Here is a 27,532-nt window from a genome sequence, read left to right as displayed (position 1 = left end):
CTCTGCATAGGGAGAACTGGAGCCAGAGTGAGACACAGATTTGAAGTAATGCCTAGGTCCTTTTGTAGTCCACAAGGGTGATGATTGGGTTTTCACGCTCATGTGCGAGACGTGTCTCCCTCAGACCTTGTTATGATGTTGGCACCTTGCTCATCTGATGTGAAAAATAAGAAATGAACAAAATTAAATACATAACATGTAGCCTGTGCTCTGAGACCAGATAGCGCGGAAGTGAGCACAGGGATCCTGAGTTCAAATTCTGATTTCAGAATTCTTAGCTGTGTGACCTTGGCTGAATTACTCAATCTCTCTGGGCTTCAATCTCTTTATGTGAAAATTAGGGATAATAAAAATACTTCATGCATAGGGTTGTTGAAAGTACAAAGAAGTCGATATATAATAGGTAGCACCTGGACCAACATGGTGCTGATTGATGGTTTTACTGTTGTCCTCCTCCTGTCTTGTCCTCCTCCTGCCTGTCTTCTCCTCCTCCTGCCTGTCTTGTCTTCCTCCTGCCTGTCTTCTCCTCCTCCTGCCTGTCTTGTCTTCCTCCTGTCTGTCTTGTCTTCCTCCTATCTGTCTTGTCCTCCTCCTGTCTTGATAATCCAGGTGTCACAAGGATAAAAGATTTCACCTTCCACTTAAGGGATATTTTTCTCCATTGACTGTTGAGAATTCTCCCTTATAATTCCCCATTCCCTCTTGGAAAGCTCAGCTTAAATGTCCTTTTCACACGTTAAAGGCTATAAAATGAAAGAGAAAATTGATTTTATCTTCTGGTGTATTCTTTTCTCTTTTTGTTTACTCAACCATCAGGAAAGCATTTTCTACTTTGTCCCCTAAGACTTGTCATTAATATAATCATTCTAAATGCTGGTATAACCAAACAAAACTACAGATGCTAACTAGCAAGCAGATGAAACTTACATGTGGGGGGAAAATGTGGATGACTCAATGGTACATACAAGTTTTAATTATCTGTAATTAGTGGGAAAGAAAATATGTGGACTATATTAAAACTAAGCTCTTTATTTTTGAGGAAAAAGACCATCATAAAGAACAGGAATGCTCTCCTTTTTATTTATATGAATTGAGATAATTGGGACTCTCAGGATTAACGTAAGTTTCCATCATAAATAATACCACCATCTGTGATAAATGCATGCCTCTCTCTTTGAATAGATACAGCGAAACGTTCTCAAACCATATGCTATGTGAGCAGCAAATGCAGATATTTAAATTCTGCTGTAACATGCTTATATTGTACAACTCTAAACCCTCCTGATTTTTTTTTTCTTTTTGGTTTCCATTTCCAAACTGTTTTGGAGGCATAGTAAAAAACATGTTTACATTTTGAATCAAAGAGGTAAACCCGGTCTGTAATTCAGATTGTAAAATGCGCTGAAGAAACACTAAGAAAGCTCTCCTGTGCACTAAACGCGACTCAGAAAGGCTTCCTCTCTCTCAGGAGTCCCCACACCATGGCCTGTGGGTCAAACCCAGCCCACCACCGGTTTTGTGTGGTGGCCTGAAAACTAAGAAATTTTTTTACGTTTTTATGTCTTTAGATAGTTGGGGAAAAAATCGTTAAATAGGGTGGTAGTCTTTTTGACATGTGAAATTCAAATTCTAGTGTTTAAAAGGAAAGTTTTCTTGGAACACAGATAGAGTCATTTATTTACATTTGTCTCTGGCTGCGGTCACAGAGGGTTGAGGAATTGCAGCGGAGACCGTTTGGCCCCGAAAGCCTGAAATACCCACTGCCTGGGCCTTTACAGAAAAGAAGTATGCTGCCTCCTTCTTTATAGAAATTGCAAAGCAGAGTTACTGCAGTTTGGATAAAGCAAGGTGTGTCCCTTTAGAAGCTTTTGTCTGAAAGTGAGAGAAAACCATTGTGCGCTGAGGAAGTCCACTGGCTCACATGGCTGGGAGGGCAGCGGCAGGGTGAGATCCAGGTGAGCTTCTCCCGGGCCAAGCCCTGGGATAAAAGCACGGTCTCTTCCCTCGCTGTGCGCACCCACAGCGGAGCATGTCTCTGGGCACTCGTGCATAGATTCCAGATGGATAACAGTATTTACGGGGAGACTTGCTCACGCATTGGTCCCTGGGGTGAAAGGCGTTTGCTTAGGAGTGAGGGACCTTCTTTTCCAGAAATCCTAACACACTTCTCCTCATAGGTCCTTGGCCCAGTTTGGCCCAGGGCAGGGCTTTCCCAGCACAGCACAGTGATCTTCGGGGCTGGATGACTCAGTGGGTGGGCTGTTCTGCGCAGTGTAGGATGCTGAACAGCATCCCTGGCCTCCGTCTGCCCACTAGATGCTAACAGGATGCCCCCAACCCCATTCTTTTTTGTTTTTTTGTTTTTGCGGGGTTGGGGACGGAGTCTCGCTCTGTTGCCCAGGCTGGAGTGCAGTGGTGCAATCTCAGCTCATTGCACCCTCCGCTTTCTGGGTTCAAGCGATTCTCTTTACTCAGCCTCCTGAGTAGCTGGGCTTACAGGCACGCACCACCATACCTGGCTAATTGTTGCATTTTTTTGTGTGGAGACGGGGTTTCACCGTGTTGGCCAGGCTGGTCTCAAACTCCTGACCTCAAGGGATCCACCTGCCTCGGCCTCCCAAAGTGCTGGGGTTACAGGCTTAAGCCACCGCACCTGCCTGCCCGCCCCCCGCCGCCTGCCCCATTCTTAACAATGGAAAAAGTCTCCAGACATTGTGAAATGTCCCCTTGGGAGCAAAACTGCCTCTGTTTGAGAATCACGGGTTTAGGCCTATGTGTAACTGAACCAGGTAATGGGAATGAGGTTGGAATTGCCCTGTTCGATTTAGACCAGGGATTGGCAAACTACAGACCATGGATCAAATCCAGCCCATCACCTGTTTTGGTACGGCCTGCAAGCTAAATATGGTATTTACATTTTTAAAGATTATATAAGTACCTGTATAATACTGATGTTTGTCTTCTAGCCTGCAAAAACCTAAGATATTTACTTCATGGCCCTTTAAGTAAAAGTTTGCCAACCCCTAGGTTAACACCAGTCATTCTCAACCCTCACGAAATGAAGTAATGAGTCACGAAATGAGTCACGAAATGAACTAATTTGATAACCTACATGTGTACATAATCAAAAACAAATCAGAATAGTGCTCTGTCATAGGGAGGAAAAATAATTCAAGGTAAAGTAATATTTTAACAGGTATATCTAGAAGACCGAATGAAGTGGTCAGGTACTCGCTCCTGTATTTCCAGTCACTGTGGGTGTGTCAGCCACAGATGCAGACTGGTGCAGCTGTGTTGGAGCAAGTTGAATTTCACACGCAGATTGGGCATTGTGGATGTAATTTTCGAAAAGGATCAACAACTTTTTAGATAAGTTTCATGAAAGTCCGATCTCCACCCCAGTAGGTGCAATTCTGGAACACATGCAGTGTGTGAAATCATTGCCTTTCTCCCAATTATTTAGAGGATGTTGAAGATCTGCTCTTTGCTTGGATCACCGTAGATGGGCTTCTCACCTCTGTGAATGTCCAGTGGGGCAAAGTCATGCAGAATCTGGGCGATTCTTTGTGGTTTTAGAACGGTCTCGTGCTGTGCAGAAAACCCAGCCGAACTGGCTGCTCTCAACACGCTAGTGGTGTTCCTCCCTGCGGTCATTGTGGTCATCAAAAATGCCACCTTCCCCAAAGATGTTTCCATCCCTATTGCCAGAGGCTGCAAATATGTGACCTGCCTGGGGAAAGAAACTTTGCAGATGTGATTAAGGTAGGGCTCTTGAGATGGGGGGATGATCCTGCATCATCCAGGTGGCCCTGATGCCATCACAGGGGTCCCTGTAGAGGGAGGCAGGAAGTCAGGGGTGAGAGAAGCTGCCGAGGTGCTGGCTTAGAAGAGAGAGACCCCAAGCTGAGGAATGCAGGTGACCTCCAGAAAATGGGAAAGGAAACAGATTCTTTCCTGAAGCTTCCAGAAGGAACACAACCCTACTGACACTTTGAGGTGTTTTTGTTGTTGTTGTTGTTTTTGTTTTAGCTTTTATTTTAAGTTCAGGGGTATATGTGCAGGATGTGCAGGTTTGTTACGTAGGTAACCATGAGTCATTTGGGTTTGAATATTTTGTTGTACAGATTATTTCATCACCCAGGTATTAAGCCCAGTATCCATTTAGCTATTTTTCCTGATCCTCTCCCTCCTTCCACCCTCCACCCTCCGTTAGGCCCCAGTGTGTGTTGTTTCCCTAGTGACACTTTGATTTTAGACTTCTGACCTCCAGAACTATATAAAAAGAGAAAAAAAATGTGTGTTGTGTTAGGCAGCTAAGTTTGTGGTAATTCGTTCCAGCAGCATAGGAAGCTGACACACCGTCCCTTAGAGGAGCACCTGTCCTGGGAGAGCCCCAGCCTGAGCCAATCAGAACCCACCTGCGGATGGACCTGGGTTCCAAGCCACGTTGTGGGCGGTCAGCAGGGGAGGGCAGGCGGAGGGTGTGGAGGAATCGGCCACGTGGCCACCAGGCAAGCCGCTGGCTGCGCTTCACTTGCGGAAACACTGACACCATGCAGTTAAAGCAGCCCGTGTTCGATGTATCACTTCGCCTGGTCAATGGCGCCCTCTGTGCCTACCCAAGGCACCCTTCTCGTGCTGATGAAGTTCAAGATTCTGAAGATTGTAGAGCATTTGTCTTTGGAAGGCACAGCTCCTTTGCTGTACTTCTAGGAGTCTGACTGAGTCGCCTCTGAAAGTGATTATGGAGCTCTCCCAGAGAAAAGGGGGGCAATATCCCCCCAGGGGCTCGGAGGGGAATATAAGTACCTGCTCTTTTAAAGGAGAGTTTGACGGTTATGAAATTGCAAACCGCGCTATGTAATTTCAGCAAAGGATATTCGGGGTTTGTTCAGAAGAGGCATTGAAATCAAATAATCCATTTATCAAGGTGCCTTTTGTTTCAATAAAAAAGAAACAATGAGCCATATTTAGCAGAGAGAGACATTCTGTGTCTGGGGAATGTTAATAAATCACCAATGGAGAGAGGAAAAAATATTCAGATTGGCTTGTGTTTCAAGTAAGCTGCAGTGACTTGGAAGGAAAATCCCATCAGGGCTCTCCTTGAGGCGTATGGAGAAAGGCAAGTCCTGTTTTGCAGGTGTCTGATATCACGTGAGTAAACCGGAGGTGTCTGATGCAGCAGACATCTCCGAAGTCCTGAAAAGAGCCGTTTCCCTTAATTTCAGATTTTTCTTTCTCACATAGACATCACTCAATTTTTTTTTCACACATGGATATCACCCTTCCCCCACCATTTCTGTAGTTTTTAAAGCTTGCTGCTGTAACTGATGAACATATTTGAAATAATGGTCATGATAATGATAATAGCAACAGCAACTCCTAATTGTTAAGCATGCTGAGTGCTTAGTGTATTGCTTTAAGTGAGATGGTCTTATGTGATTCCCACCATTGACATGAGGATTCTGAGGCTCAAGAGTTTAAGGTATTTGCCAAGAAACAAAAACAAAAACAAAAATCCTCCTCTAAGAAGTTGTGGGACAAGGATCCGTGGTTGAACTTCATGTCACTCCATGAACTCCTAACCACTGTGATACATTTCTTCTTTCTAGGCTGGAGAAGGCTTTGATGAAAGTCCTTCCCCTGTTTCTTCCTAGGTATGTAATATCTGACAAACTGCCTCAGGCTTCCTATGTGGATCAAGTTAGATCAGGGTTTGTCAACCTCAATGCTATTGAGATTGTAGGCTGCATAATTACGTGTGGCGGGGGCACTGCCTTGTGCATTGTAAGATGTTTAGAACCATCCCTGGCTCCTACCAACTAGATGTCAATAACAACCCCCTCCCAGTTGTGACAACCAAAACATGTCTGCAGATGTCACTAAGTGTTTCTCAAGAAAATCACCCTTTCCTGAGCAACCCCTGTTCTGGAAAGTCCTTTGCACACCCTAATCAATTCCACTTGTGCCTGTCGATTATTTCAGGGGATGTTATTTTTATTTTTATCCAATTCAAGAGGGAAGCAGGACCTAGTATTTTTACCAAGGTACATTTGTGGGCATCCACTGCCTGCCCCATTTAGAGTAACCCCTGGCTTCATCCCATCTGCCTGGATGGACTTCCCAGTCCTCACATGCTGGGATCCTGAGCTTTCCCTCCGCAATCTTTTGGTTATGTTGTTCTTCATCCTAGAATTCTTGCCATTTTCCATTCAACCTCTGCAGGTCCTACCCTTCCTTTATGTCCCAGCCTAGAGAACATCAGCTCTAAAGAATCCATCCCTGGTCAACACGTCGGAAAGTGGTGATGAGGGCACTTCATTGTGATGAAGGCAGTGCATCGTGTTCGTGGAAAGGCTCGTTTTCCCACTGTTATCCCGTCTGGGCAGAGTGATGTGGCCTTGCCATATTTCATTCAACCTCCTCAGGTCCTACCCATCCTTTATGTCCCAGCCCAGAGAACATCAGCTCTAAAGAATCCATCCCTGGTCAACACGTCTGAAAGTGAGCGTTGTGATGAAGGCAATGCATCATGTTAGTGGAAAGGCTTATTCTCCCGGTGTTATCCTGTCCGGGCGCTGAGTGACGTGGCCGTCTCCTTTGTCCACTATCTCAGAATCTCAAAAACTCAATTTCCGGCAGCAGCTTTGTGGTAGAGTTCTCTGATGAACAACCGATGGAGGACACAATATCCCCAACACTGACAGGCAAGTACAGATAAAGAAAATGGGTAAACAGGAAGAGAGACAGCAATGAACGTGCTGTCGGCATGGAGGCCAGATAGGCAGGTGCAGCTGTCAACTACTCCCCAGCCTGTCTCCCGTGGCCATAGGAAACCAGCATTGGACTTTTCCAGGGGTATTGTTTCAGGTCAATAAAAATGACTCAATTATCCTATCTTTCTGGGAGATGTTGGTGCAAGCAGACGAACTGGAGTAAGAGGAAAGACATTGGTCAGAACTCACAATACTGTGGCAGCCCTGGAATTGTTTCCTTGCTGTCAGGAGATAACGTTTCCAGGAGAAAACACACAGCAAAGGCTGGCAACCACCTCTGATTCCTTTATCTGCTACCTCTGGGCTTCCCAAGATAAGAGGTGAGTTTAGGGGGCATACACAGTGCTGCAGCCTGTGACGGTGCAGATGGACCTTGCACAGCTTTGTCGGGGAGCCCTTCACATGAGCATCTCTGTGGTTGGCTGTTGGAGATACCTGGACATGGTGCAAAAATCATCCGTTCAACCATATGAGAAGTGGGAATTTCCTGCTTAATTGTTTGAATTATTCTGAATCTATCTAAGAGAAAATCTCATTTTGTAGCCACTGCCTCTTCAGCACCCAACACTTGATAATCTCCCTGCTTAACAAAGAAATGGCAAACTATGGCTCAGAGCTATAGACAGGCAGCAATTAGAGGATATGATCTTGGTTTTTTATTTACAGTAAGATTATTTAAACAAAATTATTCATTGATACTAGTACATTATTTTCAATTCTAATTTATAAAGTTATCAATTATCAGTAAGCTCCTGGACTGATTAACAGTGCATACATTATCTGGTTCATGTCATGAGAGTGAGGGAGGTGTGAAGTTTAGGAAACACCACCCTCAGTTGAAAACTCTGTGTACAGAGAGCTGCACCAGGCAGTCTTGGGCATGTATGTACTCAAGAAGTTCTTAATAAATTCTCAGCAGCCCCATGGACAGGTGCTAGTGCATTATTTTATTGGGGAAAGGAATAATTGTTCTTGTCTGCTGCAACAATTGTTAGTTTACTTCTGGGTGACCATATGCTCTAAAAGTAGGCAAATGTGAGGCAAAGAAGGTACTTACATGAAGGGAAAGTTTCCTCAGCACCTCTGATGCACTGACACTGAATGGCTGCAGAGTCGCCATCTCCCGGTACTGGATGCCAGAATGTCCATGGACATTGGCTGCAATTCTTCCTACCACACATGAGAAGTTCTGCCTTCCAACAAATGGTGTCTACATTTTCCCTTATTGTACACCTTACTGCTGTGTTTTGTGAAGTGGCTTCTTCCCCCATCTGGCTTGCTTCATGTTTGGGCTGTTGGTCAAACTTCATGCATTTCTCAAGTGTTGAATGAGTCGTCACTGAGTCACATGGTATTCAAGACAGGAGGGCACGCTGCTGGATAAACACACTATCCTTTTTTCCCATGGAGCTTCCAGTCTGTTAGGGAAGATGGTCATTAACCAAACATGCACATAAGCAAATATAAAATTACAGCTGTGTGAAAAGATATAAAAGAGAGGTGCATGGTATTTTGGGAGGGACACTGGACCTCGTGTGGAAGTCAGCGAGGCTTCCTATTAATAGAAGAGGTGAGGTGGATCTGGAAACTGAATGGAAATTAATCAGGCAGAAGGAGTGGCCGTGTGTGAGACCCTAGAGATATGAAGGAGCAAGATGTGTTTAAACTTCGATAATAAGTTTAAAACTCTGGAACAAGGACGTACTAAGATATAATTAAGCTATAACACTGCTTGCACCCTTATTATGAGTCAGAGACTTGCTAAACACTTTGTAGGCATCATCTCAATGAATCCTCATGCACGTGGGAGGCAGGGAGTAGAGCAAGGTGAGCTCTGTTGCCAAGTGGACCAGAACCTCTGGAACCAGACAGCCAGGCATGAGTTTAAGCTATGTCACTTACAACCAGGAGATTTGGGGCAACATTATTTACCTTCCCTATTCCTCAGTTTCCTCTTCTATAAGAAATGGTCATCATGATACTTACCCCATGAGATGGTTGTAAAGAACTAATTGAGATTCCACATGTAAAGCATTTAAAAACACACCTAGACCATGGTGATATGGTCTGGCCATGTTCCCACCCAAATCTCATCTCGAATTATATCTCCCGTAATCCCCCCATGTCGTGGGAGGAACCTGGTGGGAGGTAATTGAATCATCAGGGTAGGTTTTTATGCTGTTCTCATGTTAGTGAATAAGTCTCATGGGATCTAATGGTTTTATAAAGGGCCGTTCCCCTGCACACACTCTCTTGCCTGCTGCCATGTAAGATGTGCCTTTCCTTCTCCTTCACCTTCCACCGTGATTGTGAGGCCTCCCCAGTCTTGTGGAACTGTGAGTCCATTAAACCTCTTTTTCTTTTATAAATTACACAGTCTTGGGTGTTTCTTCATAGCAGTATGAAAGTGGACTAATACATAGGGTCAATTCTTGATGACTGCTGGCTGCTCCATCAGGGATTGTCTCATGATGAAACACCCTGAAATGTGGAGACTTAATCATGTACAAGGCCTCCTGAGTCTCAGGGCTTCTGATCTTGGCTGAACTTGCTCACTTGTTTGGGGCTGGGCATGGGCTGCCTGATGCAGGATGGCCTCAGCTGGATTCACACTGCTCCTCTCCATGTGGTCTTTTCTCCAGGCTGGCCCAGGCTTGTTCTTCTTCCTACTATCAGGCGTCCAAAAGAGGCAGAGTGGAAATGTACAAGGCCCGTTGAGACCTGGGCCCAGAAGAGGCACGCTGTCATTTCTTCCATATTCTCTTGGCCAAAGCAAATCACAAGGCAGCCCAGATTCAAAGAGTGGGGAAATTGACTCCACCTCTTGATGGGAGAACTGCAAAGTCTCATGCAAAGGTTGTAGATAAGTATGTAGATACAGGAGATGGGGTGCCATTTTATAATTACTCTTCCATTGTTATTATTATTATGCTACATACCTAGATCAACCAGTCTCAATCTCTCTCTCTCTGTCTCTGTCTTCTCTTTATGGAAATTGAAGCTCCCTTAGCCACTGTACAAGGCCTTGCTCCTTTCTTTATGGTGTCTGTCACTTCTTGACTCAAGTCAAATCCCCCATGAGCTGGAAGAGTTCAGAATGAGGCTCAACGGGAAGGGATGAGCTAGGCTTCACTTCCCTTCATCCCTTCTCATTTTTCTTCATCTGAAGGATAAACAGTGACTTGTTCAAAGAATGGAAGAACCTTAAGAGAGGAGGCAAGACCACAAGCCTACTCCATCTGTATTTTGTAGAAAATAAACTCAGCATTTGCTTAGAAGCAAACAGGTTTCCTTTAGACTTTTTTCCCATTAAGAAAAGGAGAGAAAAGGAATCTTTATGTGTAGGAAGAATGAAGAATGACGAAACAGCTTGCTGACAAATGCTTTCTGTTGGCGAATGCCCCCGCTGCAGATGGGCCTGGAGTCCTGTGGCCCGCCCCTTCACAGAGCCCTTGGCTCATAACCTTCTCCAAACAGATGAGTCTCTAAGTCCCTACACTTCAAGGTTTAAGAGGATTTTTTTGGATTGGGATAAATACCTCAAAATGAAAGCATCAGATGTGGCAATTTGTCTGTTGGTTTTTACAAACCATGACAAGTTGCCCAAATAGTCCGTGTTTAAGGACAGAGAGCCAGAGCTCTTTCTGGAATGTCGCACCACGGCAGGGCCTTTTGCGCATGTTTTAAGCTGATTCTGAAATTAGGGGGTTAAAATGGAAGTGCCGAGCCATCCCTAAAGAGAGGGAGGCAAATGTGCCCTTGTTGCTGGTGACCCCAGAACAAGGCCTCTGGGCTGAGAACTGGAGAGAATGTTATTTCTTTGAAAAGCCATCTTGACAATCCAAGTCCATTTGGCTGCAGCACCAAAGGCAGCTTTGATCTGCTCGCCAGTGTCCCTGCCGGGAAAAGGATTAGGGTCTTTCCAGAGGACAGCAGAGCCAGGCTGCCCCATATGCTGGCGTGTTGCGCAGGCTGCACTGAGAGGAAGGGACAGGAGGGAAGGCTGGAAAGAAGGAGAGAGCAATTCCCATCTCCGCTGTCAATATACGAATGCACTCTTGTTTGGGTTTTCTGGGGGTTTTAAAAGACAGAAACAAGGAGATGGGCTTTCTTGGGTTTTCAAAGTTAGACTTGGGGCAATTGAAGTTTCTGGGTCATGAGTGTGTAGCAGGTTCCTAGCCATGTCCTCAGGCAGCATAAGCCCACGGGGGATCTTAGCAAAGAAAATATTCAAACAGCAAGGAGGCTGCTGGTGGTCCTTCTGTTGATGTCAGGTACAGTTACAAAAAACCCTGGAAGTGAGGGGTGACATGCTGTGCTTTCCTACCTTGAGGTTGAGCCTGTGAACCCCCAGTATTCAGCGACTTAGCCAGCTACATCTTGTAAATCAGGAATCTCAAACTCAAAAGCACCTGAGGGACAAGCAGGCAGCTCCATGGCGCGCAGTGGTCTGCATGTAGGATGACAGCAACATTGAAGCTGTAAGTCACCTCCTCCCATTGTCACCATGTGGGGAGAAAGCCCAAATGTTGCAAGTTCCTCCCATGTTCAAAGACAAGCTGGAAACCCAGAGACTCCCCAGTTTTTAAAAATTGAGTTTCACTTTATAAAGATTTTTTAAAAAAACACTGTGGGCCAAGCAAAACTCATCTGCAGGCTGGGTGGAGCCTCAGAGTGAGCAGTCTGCGATGTCAGGTCTGAACAGATGCAGAACCCAGAGCCAAGTGGTTCACACCCCAATCAGTATTGCCACTCAGTGTGCTGAATCTCAGTAGGGGGCCAGAGGGATCTGAGCCTTGGAACTGGGCTCCCACCCAGTGGGGAGAGGGTGACATGCTTATTCATTCTGCTAACTCATTTTACCTGGAAATGTTAATAACGAACACTTTCTCCCCAGCTGAGAAAGAAGACGATGATGACAAGATAGTGTCTTTGGTGATCAATGACTAAAAGTCACTCTCCACCCAAATGGGTCAAGATTATCAAAGAATCTAATGAATTTAGGAATAATAATATGGCGGGCATTAACTCATTATTTCTGAGTAACATGAGAAAAATGGCTTATCTTGTTACTATGTTTTCCAACAAATGAATAAACATAAACAGCAAAATCTTGAAGGGACATAGGAGGAATTAAAAAAAGACCAAATATGTGTCCAAAATTACTTGGATTGGTTCTCCCTTACCCTCCTTCAGTGTGGTTTTGATATTCATTTGAAATATAATTAAGTTCATTTCTTTCCACTTGTGACCAATTCAGGGTTTTTACTTAACCGTGTTGATATTATTATCATATGTCCAACATTAACATGATTCCAAAGGTCAGAACTACACAAAAAAGATACACCCTTCATCTTTCCTTCCCATCCTCAACCCCCTTTATTTCTGCCTGGTTCCCACCCAACACCTGTTGATAACAAACCTTATAGACTCTGATTTCTTTTCTTGTGTGTTCATGTGTGTTACATGAATGCGCAAATACATAGACGTTTTCTTATCTCTCTGGTATGGTTTGGCTCTGTCCCCACCCAAATCTCACCTTGAATTGTAATAATCCCCATGGTTCAAGGTCAGAACCAGGTGGAGGCAATTGAATCATGGAGGTAGTTTCCCCTATATTGTTCTTGGGGTAGTAAGTCTCACAAGATCTGATGGTTTTGCAAATGGCAGTTCCCCTGCACAAGCTCTCTTGCCTGCCACCATGTAAGACATGCCTTTGCTCTTCCTTTGCCTTCCTCCATGATTATGAGGCCTCCCAGCCATGTGGAACTGTGAGTCCATTAAACCTCTTTCTTTTTCAAATTTCCCAGTCTGGGGTATGTCTTTATTAGCAGTGTGAAAACAGACGAATACACTCCCCTTCTTTCTTACACAGAAGTTAATATAGTCAGATAGCCTTCTGCACCATGCTCTTTAACTTAGCAATATATTTTTGAAAGCACTCCATACTGCTTCATACAGATCTTATTCATTTTTTTATTGCAGCTCATGATACTCCGCTGTGTGGATTTACTGTAGTTTATTCAACCATTTTTCTACATAGAGGTATGAAGGTTGTGTCAAAATATTTTGCATTTAAAACCAATTCTGAGGCCGAGTGTGGTGGCTCACGCCTGTAATCCTAGCACTTTGTGAGGCCCAGGCGGGCAGATCACGAGGTCAGGAGATTGAGACCCTCCTGGCTAACACGGATAAACCATGTCTCTACTAAAAATACAAAAAAATTAGCCAGGCATGGTGGCAGGCACCTGTAGTCCCAGCTACTTGGGAGGCTGAGGCAGGAGAATGGCGTGAACCCAGGAGGCGGAGCTTGCAGTGAGCCCAGATCGCACCACTGCACTCCAGCCTGGGTGACAGAGGGAGACTCCATCTCAACAACAACAACAAAAAAGTGTTGCAATAAATGATCTTGTGTGTATGTGTTTTCTAATTGCCAGAGGTGTATCTTCAGAGTAGATTCCTAGAAGTAAGATGAAAGAGTCAAAGAAAAATGCAAATGTAATGCCAAGTTCCCTTCCAGAAAGGTCGTACCACTTTTCATTCTCAGCAGCAATACACTAAGACTGCCTATTGCTTGTCGACTTCCCAACAGTGTGTGTTATACTTGGTCATTTTTGTCAGTCTTATAGGTAAGAGGTGGTATTTGTAGTTTTCATTCGTATTTCTCTAATTGTGAGTGATGCTCAATAGTTTTGAATATATATATCTCTATATAAACAATTTTAATATATTTTTGTGAATATCTATTCATATCCTTTACTCACTTCTCTCTCAATTTTTAAAAATCTTTTTCCTCTAATTTCAAGATCTGTATATTAGGGCCATTAGCCCTTTTAATGTGATACATGTGTTGCAGATATTTACTCCCAGCTTGTCATTTTCCTTTTTACTTTATGGTATTTTTGTAATGCAATTTTTTAAAATTATATAGGCAAATTTTTTAAATTGCATTTAGATTTTGAGTCATAATTGTGAAGCTCTTCCTATACCCAGGTTACAGAGGAATTCATCCATGTTTTCTTTAGTGCTTGAAAGATATAACTTCTTTGATTTATATTGCTGATCCATTTGAAGTTCAGTCTTATGTATGGTGTGGGGTGTGGATCTACTTTTCTCTTAATGGCTGTACAGTTGTCCTAGCACCAATGATTTAAAAGTCAACATTTGCAGCAGATGCAGTGGCTCATGCCTGTAATCCCAGCACTTTAGGAGGCCGAGGTTGGAAGATTGCATGAGCCCAGGAGTTCAAGACCAGACTGGGCAAAATAATGAGACCCCATCTCTATTAAAAAAAAATTATAAAGAAGAAAAAAAAGCCTATGTTTACCTCCGGATTTAAGATGCTATCTTTATCACTGACTAAACTTCCATATGTTCTTGGGTTTATTTATGGACTTTATTCATTGGCCTGTTTTGCTATTTATGTACCAGTGCCATTAAGTACATTTTAAACTCATGCCAAGTATTCATAAAATACCCACTTTACTCCTATAGGTAATTTACCGTCATTCTGTTAAGTTGAACTCTATGAAATTGCCACCATTCAACGAATCTTACTCTACAGAATTCTCATGTTCATGTTTCAACCTAATATAAGTATATGCATAATTCATGGACCATGTAGAATCGTTTTAATGACTTATTCCAGAAAGAATATAAAAATTCTAGCCAAGTGGACTTCAGAATTTCTATCCCTCATTTCTAAATGGCTTACAGACCTAACAGCTAATGAGCAGCCCATTAATAATCCTGTCTTTGATTTTTTCTTTTCTTTTCTTTTTCCCTTTTTAGTGATAGAGGGTCACGGGGTCACAGACAACATACAGCGATTCTCCTCACTGCCACCTTACCTACCTGTGAGCTACCACATCCTCAGAGCCGAGACCTCCTTCTTCCTCAAGGAAGCCAGCCAGGACCTGCTGCGCAACTCCAGCCTGCAGTCCAGGGCGGAGTCCTTCTTTACCTACAAAACCAGGCAGCCCCCAGTGCTCAATGCCAGCTATGGACCCTTTTCTGTGGAAAAGGTTGTGCCTCTGGACTTGATGTTGACTTCAAACTTTTTAGGTCCAACCAATAAGTTTAGTTTTGATTGGAAACTCAAAGCCCACATCCTGCGGGACAAAGTCTACCTGAGCCGGCCCCAAGTGCAGGTTCTGTTCCACATCGTGGGCAGAGACTGGGACGACCGCAGCGCCGGGGAGAAGCTGCCGTGCCTGAGGGTCTTCGCTTTCCGAGAGACCAGAGAGGTGCGGGGCAGCTGCCGGCTGAGGGGGGACCTGGGGTTGTGTGTGGCCGAGCTGGAGCTCCTGGCCAGCTGGTTCAGTGCCCCGACGTTGGGTGCCGGGAGGAAGAAGTTCGTGGACCAGCCGGAGGGGACCCCCGTGGAGCTCTACTACACCGTGCACCCAGGAAGCGAGCGAGGGGACTGTGCCGGGGGTGACTTCAGGAAGGGCAACGCCATCCGTCCAGGAAAGGATGGGCTGGAGGAAACCACGTCTCACCTGCAGAGGATCGGCACCGTCGGCCTTTACCGGGCCCAGGACAGCGCCCAGCTCAGCGAGCTGCGTTTGGATGGTAACGTGGTCATCTGGCTGCCTTCCAGGCCAGTCAAGCAGGGAGACGTGGTCACGGCCTATGTCACCATCGCGAGCAATTCCTCCGTGGACTTCTTCATCTTGAGGTAGGTGCCATGCTTGGCCCTGCTCATCTTTGGCGTGGCTGGTGTGAGATTGGGTTCCATGCGTGGCAGATAGATATTCAGGAAGCATCGATTTTCACTATCTTCAGGCACTGTTCAGCATTAACAGGGGAAGGCAAATTATGCACCTGCCCACATGCTGTCAACAGCTCTCCTTCCACCATGGGTTATAGAGGGAAGAAGAGGCAAAGGGCGGGCGGAAGTTAGATCCAAAAGGATCTAGACAGAGTAATCCGCCTCTCTAGACCTTCAGTTACCCTCACACTTGGAGAGGGACGTGATTCTTTTTCTGCTGTGGATCCTTTGATGTGATATCATTTGAGTTGCATGATTGAAAGTCCATGTTCAAGAAGCCCAAGAAAAGGCAGAGGAGTGATGAGATCTCACTTTGGGTATATATGTGAAAAGAGCCAAGCATAGCACCTTTTTTTTTTTTTTAATTAGGTGATGTTAAATGTTGCCAGTTAGTGTCTGGGAGGCCTTAGCGCGTGAGTATAGCTTAGCAACAATTAAGCAAACATGCCCCGCATAAAACTCTTCAGCAAAGGTATTCCGTCTTGTAAAACAAATAAACAAAGCAGCAGGATAATCCACCTACTGTCACCATTGCAGATTCAACAGAGGGCAACATCCAAGCTCTAACAGGGCTGCTCTGTCACTCTGTATAATGATTCTAAAATTTGGTACAGGAGCACATGTTTTCTGAGGATAATTAATACTGGGGTAAAATTCATTTAAAGCAAATCCTCTTAAAATGTGGACTAAACTGTCATAATAATGAAAAAAGTATTTGTTTGAAATTTGTTTAAAAAATAAATTGGATAAAAATAAGGTTTTTTTTCCTGTTATGGTTAAGGAGTTAGGTTGTAATTGCAGCTATGCTTTGTTAGAATTCTCGTCAGAGTAAAGCCTTAATCACATTTTGAATGAATGGCTTGGAAAAATATTTGATTTGCAAGCTAGAATGATAGCGTATCACACCACGTTTCGTTTCTGTTTAACTTTTGTAATATGACTATAAGGATGCTTATTTTTGAAGTTTGAAGTTTTTTTGTTTTGCTTGTTTTTGTTTTTTCATTTATAAAAAGGTTCAGAGGTTTCCATAAGGTTCTCATCCTAGTCCTTCAGATTTAAACAATTGTCTTCTGAAGTATACATCTTGTCATCGTCTTTGTAGTTTTGCCTTTCAATTTTTCAATGAACTAATTTTGCAGATCTTCATTTGCCAGTGTTTTTTGGATATGCTTGGAGGACTGTTATGACATCCCTTTCAGCAATGTCATGAAATCCTACGTCTTTTTATGAGATTTATTGTACAAAGGATTCGCATGGCACTGGCATTGTGAACCTTGGTGGTCAGTGAGGGACGTGCTGGGAAGGGACAGGTCTCGCTGTCACTGTATCCAGAGCTTATTGAAAGTATCATGACCTTGTCACTGAGGGGCCAGGAAGCCAATATTCAGATAAAAGGATCTGAATATTGTGTTTGTTTCCCCTTGGCTTGGATTCAAAAAGATACTGATCAGCCGGGCACAGTGGCTCACGCCTGTAATCCTAGCACTTTGAGAGGCTGAGGCGGGTGGATTGCCTAAGCTCGGGAGTTTGAGACCAGCCTGGACAGCACGGTGAAACCCCGTCTCTACTAAAATACAAAAAATTGGCTGGGGATGGTGGCGTGTACCTGTAATCCTAGCTACTCAGGAGGCTGAGACAGGAGAATCGCTTGAACCTGGGAGGTGGAGGTTGCAGTGAGCCAAGATCACACCACCGCACTTTAGCCTGGGCAGCAGAGCGAGACTCCATCTCAAAGAAGAAGAAAAAAAAAAAAAAGATACTGATCTGGGAGCTCTGAGTTTAATTTTTGGTAAGTCCCTTTGCCCCCTAAGTTTCAGATCAATCGTGAAATAAATGCAACTATGTCTGGCTTCGGAAGCTGGAGACAGAAAGACAGGGAACTGATGTCATGCTAAGTAGCTGTAAAATTTTAGAGTCACCATCTTCCCCCTTGCACTTCGTTCACTTTCCTCTTCGGGAAATGCAGGGTCTGGTGTCTACCAGGGTGAGCGCAAGCCGAGCCACGTGGCTCCCTAGGTCTGAGGTGCACAACCTTCCAGCTGCACCTGGAAGGGATGCTTAGATGGGGCTCTTCAGAGAGGAGGATCTGTTTTCTGAATTTTTCATCACAAAGATAGTCATGGTGGTGGTGAACAAAGGTCTTCCAACCAGCTGATCTCAATTCTGATCCTATCTCTTTTACTTACAGCCTTTTACTTGTGATGATAGGCAAGTTAACTAACCTCTGAGTGCCTCAGTTTCCTCCTCTCTAAAGCAGATGTAATTCTAGTACCTGCTTCCATGGGTTGTGAGGATTCAGTGGGCTGATATTTATTTGCAAGGTGCTCATAACAGTGTCTGGTGCACTGAACCTTCTCTGTCAACATTGAATATTACTAACAGGGCTGTTTTCAAACACTCATCAAACCTTCAATAAGCATTGAATTCTGTCTTTGCAGTAAGTGGACATTGTGTGTTGTGTAAAACAACTACTAAATTTATTCTCAAAATTCTATTATTCCCATTGTCCTATGATTTTGTTTAAAGAGCAGTGTCTTTGTATAATGACAGGAGTGTTTGTAGCACAGAGGTTACTAATGGCGTGGTTCTGGGGGTAAGACTTAGTCACATGAAAGGGTACTGCTTAGTGCCGTCAAGGGCAGCAGCTGTATTCCCTCCCTTCTGATCTTTCCCATCAGATCAAAGTCCTGGGGAGAGAAGGTCCACCTCACCCCCTGTTCAACAAGATATGGCACGTGTTATATTTCCTTACCTCAGGTTTTAAATTCGAAGCAAATTTCCTAAGGGCTAAAAGCAATTGCTCATGAGAAAGTCTGAGCAGCAAAGTTTCCCCAAACACATGTGCACATGCAAGTGCGTGTGTCTCAGGCATGTCGGAATTCAAAGAATAGGGAACAAACAAACCATCTGAAGACCCGTCTTTGAGGTCCGTTCTTATTCTGAAGATGGAATTTCACTAATTAAAAAGGGACATTATGGACGGCATACACATTTCAGAGTCTTGGCTTAATTTGAGTTGCCAAAATGATCAGCAGGCATCAGTGTGTCAAATGGAATTTCGCTCTGTGTGGAGTCTCTCTGTTTCTCTCCTTCCCTTAATCTCCCTCTTTCTCTCCCCCGTCTCCAATTCCCCTGTTTTCCCAACATGACTGAAGGTTTTTCTTTAAAAAAAATAAGGTTTTATGTTTTTAAATAATTACAGATTTGTAAGAAGTTCCAAAAATAACACAGTGATCTTCCGTAGACCCCTCCCCCAGCTTCCACTGGTGGTAACGCCTCATATAATCATAATACAATATTGAGGCCAGGAAACGGTCATTGGCATAACATTATTAACCAAACCACAGAGGATGTTTGGGTCAGAATGTAGGTTTTAGGACACCTTATCTCTTTCCAGCTTATCTGTGACTGAAGGCATTTTCAAAGGCAAGGAAGTTCAGTTGGAAGAATGAGTTCCTTGAACACCTGCCCAAGTCTCTCAGTGTCCATTAGGAAAAGATGAGCTCGGTCTGCTTCTCCTTTTTTTTTTTTTTTTTTTCAGGGAATACAGAGAACTTCCTTCTTGTGCAGAGATGCCATCTTTGCAGGCCCCTAGATACGCTGTGCCCTAGATACGCTGTGTGCTTCTGTATCATCAATGCAATGTGCAAGTATCCAACCATGCCCATTTGCCAGGCATTGTTCTACAGCAGTGAATAAAACAGGCAAAACTTCCTGCCCGAGTGAAGCTTATGTTCTAGTAGGCAAGATAGAAATGATCAAAATGTGCATGTGTGCCAAGAAGTGACGCAACCGAGGGGTGTAGTTAGTTCAGCCTCCAAGACTGCGCGCCCTTCTTTCTGAATCTGGTATTTGCCAAGAACCCCGTAGGTATTTGAGCACCATCTGCCTTAAGCTGGACAACATCCGAGAGGCCCTCAGAGAGCTTAACCTTAAGCCAGCCGGTGAAGACAGAGTCCCTGGAATTCCATCCTGCATAAAATGAGCTTTATGAACGGCACGCTCTCCAGGATGGGTGGGAAGGCTCTGGACTTCCGTGTGTCGGCCCACAGCTGTGTACAAGAGATGTACAATGCTAGACGCTAAGCGCCATGGAATTGCAGAGTGTACACAGGCTTTGTGTTCAGTTGTCATTCCGTTCTTATAATGTTACAATGAAAAGTCTTGTTTTCTGCTAGCATACTTCTAACATCCTGAGAGCCCCTACTTATCTTGTTTTCTTTTTTTTTTTTTTTTTGGTAAAAAGAAAGGTCACTGTTTCCAAGCCTTCTTCTTTTCTAGCTGAAATTTTAAAACTTTGTTGTGCTTTCATTGTTTATAGTTATTTTCTTTTGATAGCCCAAATACTAAACAAACAAAACAGTGGTTTTCCATTTCTTTTCATTCACTTGGCAAGTATTGACTCAATTCATATGTACTGACTCCTGCCCATTTATCAGGCATTGTTCTACAGCCCTGAATGAAATAGGCAACACTCCCTGCCTGTGTGAAGCTGATTTCCTAGTGGGGGAAGATAAAAATAATCAAAATTGGGTTGGGTGTAGTAGCTCACACCTGTAATCCCAGCCCTTTGGGAGGCTGAGCTGGGTGGATTGTCTGAAGTCAGGAGTTCAAGACCAGCCTGGCCAATGTGGTGAAACCCTGTCTCTACTAAACATACAAAAAAATTAGCTGGGCAGGATGGTGGGCACCGTAATCCCAGCTGCTTGGGAGGCTGAGACAGGAGAATGGCTTGAACCCGGGAGGCGGAGGTTGCAGTGAGCAAAGATCATGCCGGTGAACTCCAGCCTGGGTGACAAGAGTGGCACTCTGTCTCAGTAGTAATAATAATAATAATAACAACCAAGTAAATACAATAGATAGTGATAAGTGGCTTAGGAAAAAATGAACAAGGGAGGAAGAATGGAAAGTGCTGAGAATACACTTTAAGGGGACAGTCAAGGCAGGCTTTGTTGAAAAAGTGGCATTTGAATTAAGTGTGGTCTTGGCATGGAAACATGTGCAAAGGTCCTGGGGATGCTTGCTTGGTTTGTGTCAGGAACAGTACGGAGACAAATGTGGCTGAAACAGAATGGAAGACAGGAGAGGTCGGGGGAGGTGAGCTGTGAGGGGAGCTGGGATTCACATCACCTTGGACTTTGTGAGCCGTTGTACACACTTTTATTCCAGGTGAGATGGGGACTACTGGAAGGTTTTGAATAAGGAATGTCACGATGTAACTTATTTTTATATATTGCAGTAATCTAGGTGAGAGAAGGCAGAGGCTTGGATCAGGATAACAGCAGCAGAGGTGTAAATGAGTGTGCAGATTCTGGATTAATTTTAAAGCTAGGACTGATGAGATTTGTGGGCACACTTGTGTGAAGGAGACGCAGAGCATCAGGACGCTGGGGATGAAGGACAGAGCTGCCATTCTGTGATGGAAATCCTGTGGGAGAGGCAGGTTTTCCCTTCCTAGATAATGTACTATAATTTTAATTTAATTAAAATGTACTTTAATGCTTAAAATCATTGTTTTAAGGAAAAAATATTCAAGAAGGAAATAATATAAGAGGATGTACACAGATGTGGGAATAATAGTGAAGTTGGTATGAGTCTCGCTGAAGTTTGGGAACCAACACTGTATTTTTTTCATTGCAGTAGCTTTAGGGGGTGTAAGTGTTTTTGGGCTATAGGGATGAAGTACACAGTGGTGAAATCTGGGATTTTAGTGCCCCTGTCACCCAACTGGCATACGTTGTACCCAATAGGTAACTTTTCATCCCTGAACAGCCTCTCCCCTCTCCCCTTCTGAGTCTCCAACATCCATTCTAGCACTCTATATGCCTCTGTGTACACATAGCTAATTGCAGAGATATGGAATCAACCTAAATGCCCATCAGCCAATGAGTGCATAAAGAACACATGGTGTATATATCATCCAGATCTCTCCAGCTGCCTCCACCTTTGGCTGCTGCTTAGATCACAGGAGAAAACCACCCAGGACACAGAATGTTGGATCACTGAGGTCCAGTGCTTGTTCTTTTCTATTGGGAAATTCATGGAGGACATGCAGGGAGACCTTGAATAATCTCTCCTCACTGAGAAACCCAAAGACTTTCTCTCTCCCATGGGTCTTCGCACAGTGGCTTCACTGAGAGGGCCTGGACTTTTTGGAAATATCTATGAGACTAATAACATACATATAAACTTGGCATGAACCTTCTTGGCAAGATCATTTTCACAAAGGACAGTCTTCCATGAGCAAAAACAAGCAGACTGAATTTTGTCTGCAACTTCACAAAGTGAATTCAAAGGCAACCTTTGCTTTATAATCAAATTAGTTCATGAGACCCAAAAGTCAAAGTGGGGAAGATGGAACCTTTGTTTCTTGTAGCTATGACGTTATTTTGGAAGCCTATTTTAAGAAATAAAAAATAATTACCAACATAAATGGAAAACACATATGCAGATAGGTTTTACAAATATGAGTGTGTTGGCTCACGAGGGTAAGCCCTTTTTCCATCTCTCTGTTCACTGCTGTATCCCCAGCCCTTGGTGTATGACTTGGCACAAAATAAAGCCCCAGTAAACATTCATTGAATAAATGCAAAACCAAATACCTAATATCAAACCTGTTTCATAAACATTCCGTTTCATGGATGTTTTCTTTCATAATTAACTGAGCCTTCTTGAAATAAAGATCAGGATTCCTTAGAGAAAGCATAGGCATTATTTACTTTTCCAAAGATGTTCAAAATATATTGACAGTGGAGGTCATCAGTTCTGAAAATTCCCACTGCCGTCTCAGCGTACCTCCATGCTCCTGAGCCCCTGGGGATGTTGAGGATGGGACGACTTCCACATGACTGCCTCCCCAAAGCCTAGCTTAGACGGAGCTCACAGAATCACTGTGCTGTCAAAATCAGTGTTAGGGGCCAGGCGTGGTGGCTCACGCCTGTAATCCCAGCACTTTGGGAGGCTGAGGCAGGTGGATCACAAGGTCAGGAGTTCGAGACCATCCTGGCTAACATGGTGAAACCACATCTCTACTAAAAATACAAAAAAATTAGCCAGGCATGGTGGAGGGCGCCTGTAGTCCCAGCTACTCGGGAGGCTGAGGCAGGAGAATGGAGTGAACATGGGAGCGGAGCTTGCAGTGAGCCGAGATCGTGCCACTGCACTCCAGCCTGGGTGACAGAGCGAGACTCTGTCTCAAAAAAAAAAAAAAAAAAAAATCAGTGTTAGTTTGACTCAAGTTGCAGGTTGTAAGTAGGTAGGTCAGTCTTGATGCTGCAGGTTATTAAAGCAAAGAACTTGGGGGTAGGGGGACATGAATGTCTGGCCTTGTCAGTAAGCAATGAAATAGATACCTAAAGAGCAGAGGCAGTGATCATTCATCCTCTCCAATTTAAAATAAGCTCTCTTAATTGAACAACGTGATTCACAGACATGGAAGAGATTTGTTCTCTACTTGTAACCAATTCCGAACCCTGCATTAGGGATGCCCAGAGAGTCATAAAGCATCGCTCTTGACTGGGAGATTATACTCTGCTGCTAACATGAATTTATGTGCAGTAAATAGACACATCCCCATGTCTCAACGCAGTGAAGAGAGATGCTTAGCCTAGGGACTGGCTTCTCAACCTCAATGTCATCAACATTTGGGGCCAACTAATTTGTGTTGGGCTGTCTGGTGGATTGTAAAATATTGAGCAGCATCCCTGGACTCTACTCAATAGATAAAGTCCAGTAGCACCTCCACTTCTGCTCCAGTTCTGATAACCAAAATGTCTCCTGACATTGCTAACTCTTCTTTGGGGGATAAAATCACACTGGTTGACAACCACGAGCCTACACTCTTGACTTGCAGAGAATATAGATATCTGGGTGGTCTGTGGGATGTGGGCCTTGTGATGGTCCTCAAACATCACTGAAAATGGAACAGCAATTACATGGCTTCTTTGTCCTTTGCTGGGTAGGTTTTTGTGTGTCAGGACTGATAATGGAGACTTCAGGATATAAATCCTAAGAGATTCATTTTTGAAGTAAAACACTGTGAAATAAGGAGGTAGTCCTCTCTTATGAGTAAAGACAGAACAGAAGAGAGACTAGATGCCAAGCATGTAGTCTTTAATAGCCCTTGCTTTGCAGGAGTGCACTCAGAAAGTAAGAGAGCAAGGAGCTGCTTCTCAGCTTCGGCACAGAAGGTGATGTTCTTTCCTAGCTGTGTATGGGACCTCCTGGTTCATTAGTTCTGTCCTGCTTTAACTGGTGGATGAAGCCCAGTCATTTCATCAGTCACTGAATCTCCCCCAACCAAGGCAACACCATGCTGTGTGTGCTTAACAGCCGCGTATGCTCTCACCATGTTCCAATAAACAAAAAGGATGAAGGGTGGACGCAGGGAAGAAAGCCTTTGAAGAAATGTGCTAAGATTTATGCAAGAATACTGAGAGAAGTATTATTTTTCCAAACAGGATGAGGTTTGTAGGTGGATTCATTTCTAGAGTCTCAATGTATATCAAGGAAATTCAGGTAGAGTTGAAAGACTGGCTTTTGCCTATAGTCCCAGCTACTCTGGAGGCCAAGGTGGGAGGATTGTGTGAACCTGGGAGTTCAAGTCCAGCCTGGGCAACATAGCGAGACCCTGTCTCTTAAAAAAAAAATAAAAGTGGGTTTCACCTCCTTTAAAAGGACTTTGGGGCCGGGCGCAGTGACTCACACCTCTAATCCCAGCATTTTGGGAGGCCAAGGCAGGCGGATCATGAGGTCAGGAGATTGAGACCATCCTGGCTAACACAGTGAAGCCCCATCTCTACTAAAAAAAAGAAAAAAGAAAAAATACAAAAAATTAGCCTAGCATGGTGGCAGGCACCTGCAGTCCCAGCTACTCGGGAGGCTGAGGTAGGAAATGGCATGAACCCAGGGGGCAGAGCTTGCAGTGAGCTGAGATTGCATCACTGCACTCCAGCCTGGGTGACAACACAGTGAGACTCCATTTCCAAAAAAAAAAAAAAAAAAAGGACTTTGGGAGGTTAATCCCTTGGAGACTAAACCTAAGTTTCTAACCAGCTCAAGGCAAAAAGCAGAGTCACAGATTTCCACGGGAGGGTTAGGGGTGGGATTCATGGAACATGCCTGTTCTAATAGACAAACACCAATCATGAGTGCTCCTTTAAAAGGACTTTGGGACCGGGCACGGTGACTCACACCTGTAATCCCAGCATGTTGGGAGGCTGAGGCAGGCGGATCATGAGGTCAGGAGATTGAGACCATCCTGGCTAACACAGTGAAACCCCATCTCTACTAAAAAAAAAAAAAAAAAAAAAAAATTAGCCCAGTGTGGTGGGCTAATGGCTGCTCAGAAGTGAGTCTCCTACTTGTGCATGAAATATACATAACTACAAAATACATAAATGTTCACAGCAGCTTTCCTTTTGATAGCTGAATAATATACCACTGTGTGCACAGATCACCTGATGAATGAATGAGCAAAATGTGATATTTGCATGCAATGAGATATTATTCGACCATAAAAGGAATAAACCACTGATACATGCTACAATATGGATGAACCTTAAAAACATGATGCTAAGTGAAAAAAAAAAAAAAAAGCCAGACACAAAAGGTCACATATTACATGAATCCATTTGTATACAATGCCTAGAAAAGGTAAATCCATAGAGACAGAAAGTAGATTAGTGGTTCCCAGGACAACGGGAGATGGCATGTGGGGAACGACTGCCAATGGGTTTGGGGTTTCTTTTTGGGGTGATAAAAACATGTTGAAATTAGGTAGTGGTGATGGTTGTGCAACTTTGTGAATATACGAAATACTGAATCGTATACTTGACAGAATGATATCCCAAGAGATGATGTGTGTCATAGAAAAGGCTATTGACCTTGACTTTTCTTTATTGCCTCTAAACTAACTACACGTTAAACATTGAGCCAATTTTCAAAACTTTATCCTACAGATGGTTTTTCCATTGGGCAGCCACATGTTTTGCTTTGCCCGTTACTTGACAAGGTTATTAGGACCAGACCACTGTTTCTAATTTTCTATTGTGCTTTGTACTGTATCACATTTAGAAACCCCGTCAACATTTTTGATTAGTGAGAATGGCCAAAACAAGGATCAGCCAACTTCATTCAGATATGTGGATTGAAGGTGGCAAATTCCACGCCTATATGGCTGGCCAGGGATACAGGTGAGGGAAGCTCCGAGGGGAGAGGGAGAGGTAGTGGTAAGAGGATATTGGAAAGGGCCTCAGCATCCCCTCACTATAATCTCCGTTAGCCGGTCCCTCAGGCCACCCAGATCAACACATCATCTAGTGAAGACAGTGGATCCATGATGCAGACACAGTTCTGATGGAAACTCCCCACCTGCACACCGCGGCCAGCCTTTTGTGCACCCCGTCCCCTGCCCCTTGGCACTCGTCTGGGAGGGGCCACAGTGAATGGCACTCACACGTGTGCCCTGTTAAAGGGAGCAGCCACATTACAAGTCTCCTTGATTTCAACCAGAATTACTGGCTCTAAAGAGAAATTGGAAATGGAAGCTGACAGCAGAATCGCTTCTCAACCACTACTGTGCAGTCTGGGGCACTTGACTGTGTCTCTCGGTTTAAATCATGCCTCAAAGCAGAAGGATGCATCCGTTTCCTGCAGCTGCCATAACAAATTGTCCCAAACTTGGTGGCTTGAAACAACAGAACTTTGTTCTCTCACATTTCTTGAGGTCAGAAGCCTGAAATCAGGGTGCCGTCAAGGCCATGCTCCCTCCGAAGGCTCTAGAGAAGACCCTCCCTTGCCTCTGCTGGCTGTCCTCGGTGGTCCTTGGCTTGTGGCCACATCTATCCAATGCCTGCCCCGTCTTCATGTGAATTTTCTCTCTGTGTTTCTCCACCGTGTCTCCGTATCTTTGTCCTTTCTCTTACTATGACATCCGTCTTTGAGTTTCAGACCCACCCTCATCCAGAAGGCTCTCATTTGGAGATCCTTAACTAATTCCATCTGCAAAGGGCCTTTTCCCGAATCAGGTTGCATTCTGAAGTTCCAGTTGGATGTGAATTTGGGGGTGGGTGGAAAGCAGCATTGAACCCATGGCCGAGAAGACAGACTGCCCGACGTGCTTCAAAGCCTGCCACTCTGTCTTTCCCTGGTTCTTTTCAATTGCCACATGCCCCTTGGCAGCACCAGGCCATGTTCCCTGTGGTGGAAAAGCAAAGTTACAAACGGGAATCTGGACCTTCGCCACGTGGAGAATAAACTCCTCTCCGCCAGAGGAGTCTAGACCTCACTCTCAAATCCACTCTTCTAATTACTGAGCACAGCCTGGGTGTATGCCGTTATAGCTTCATTTCAGGGAGCGAAGTGTTTTCGTATCTATTTGATATCTGAGGATATGAGAAACCCTCAAAGGCACTGTCCAGATACCTGGCTTGCCCTGCATGATCATTGGCTCTTTCCTTCCTACTGGGCATAATAAATCTGCAGGATCGAGTAGATTCCTCAGGAGCAAGCTGACCGTTCCCAGCCTCCTGATTAGCAGAGGAGACCCTAAAACACGACCAAGTTTGCACTGACTGCAAGTTTGGAGCCAATTCAGAGAACTCTGGAAACTCATTTTCCCACAGTCTGTCTGAAATTCATTTCCCCTGTTGAATGTCTCCAAAGGAAGGGTTTGTTTTCATTTTCTTCAGCTTGTCATTTTAAATGTATTCTTCTGGAACAGAGAAAAGGAACAATTTTCTTTCTGCTTGGGAAGAAGTAAAGAAATAATGTGTCCTGCTCCATCCCCTGTCCCCCTCCGCAGCTCCGCACAACACATCTGGGTTGCCAGGCAGCCCAGCTCCCATGAAACACTGGAGAGCGATTTTACTGTTGTTGGAAACATTTAAACATAAAATTGACTCGAGCTCTGCGAAAACAGAAAGGAACCAGAGCCCTCTGACCCCGAATTCTGCCTTCTTTCTTCCACATTCTTTAGCCCATT

General features: G+C 44.2%; 1 protein-coding gene and 1 non-coding gene across 2 annotated transcripts in view; both read left to right on the top strand.

Annotated features, from left to right (window-relative positions):
* The window catches only part of TMEM132C (transmembrane protein 132C), a 439,254-nt gene that overhangs the window by 128,076 nt on the left and 283,646 nt on the right, over window positions 1–27,532 (top strand). The window contains exon 2 of the mRNA XM_033220119.1: window positions 14,568–15,456. Coding sequence (XP_033076010.1) covers window positions 14,568–15,456 — 889 coding nt within the window. The remainder of the gene's footprint in view (window positions 1–14,567; window positions 15,457–27,532) is intronic.
* Window positions 57–160, top strand: LOC117091254. The gene has a single exon (XR_004440361.1). It is a non-coding gene; the product is annotated as a small nucleolar RNA U13 (small nucleolar RNA).

The sequence above is a fragment of the Trachypithecus francoisi genome, unplaced genomic scaffold, assembly GCF_009764315.1.
Source record: "Trachypithecus francoisi isolate TF-2019V2 unplaced genomic scaffold, Tfra_2.0 Lachesis_group11, whole genome shotgun sequence".
In the NCBI taxonomy this organism is placed as follows: Eukaryota; Metazoa; Chordata; class Mammalia; order Primates; family Cercopithecidae; genus Trachypithecus; species Trachypithecus francoisi.
This window is presented reverse-complemented; position numbering and strand designations above follow the sequence as displayed.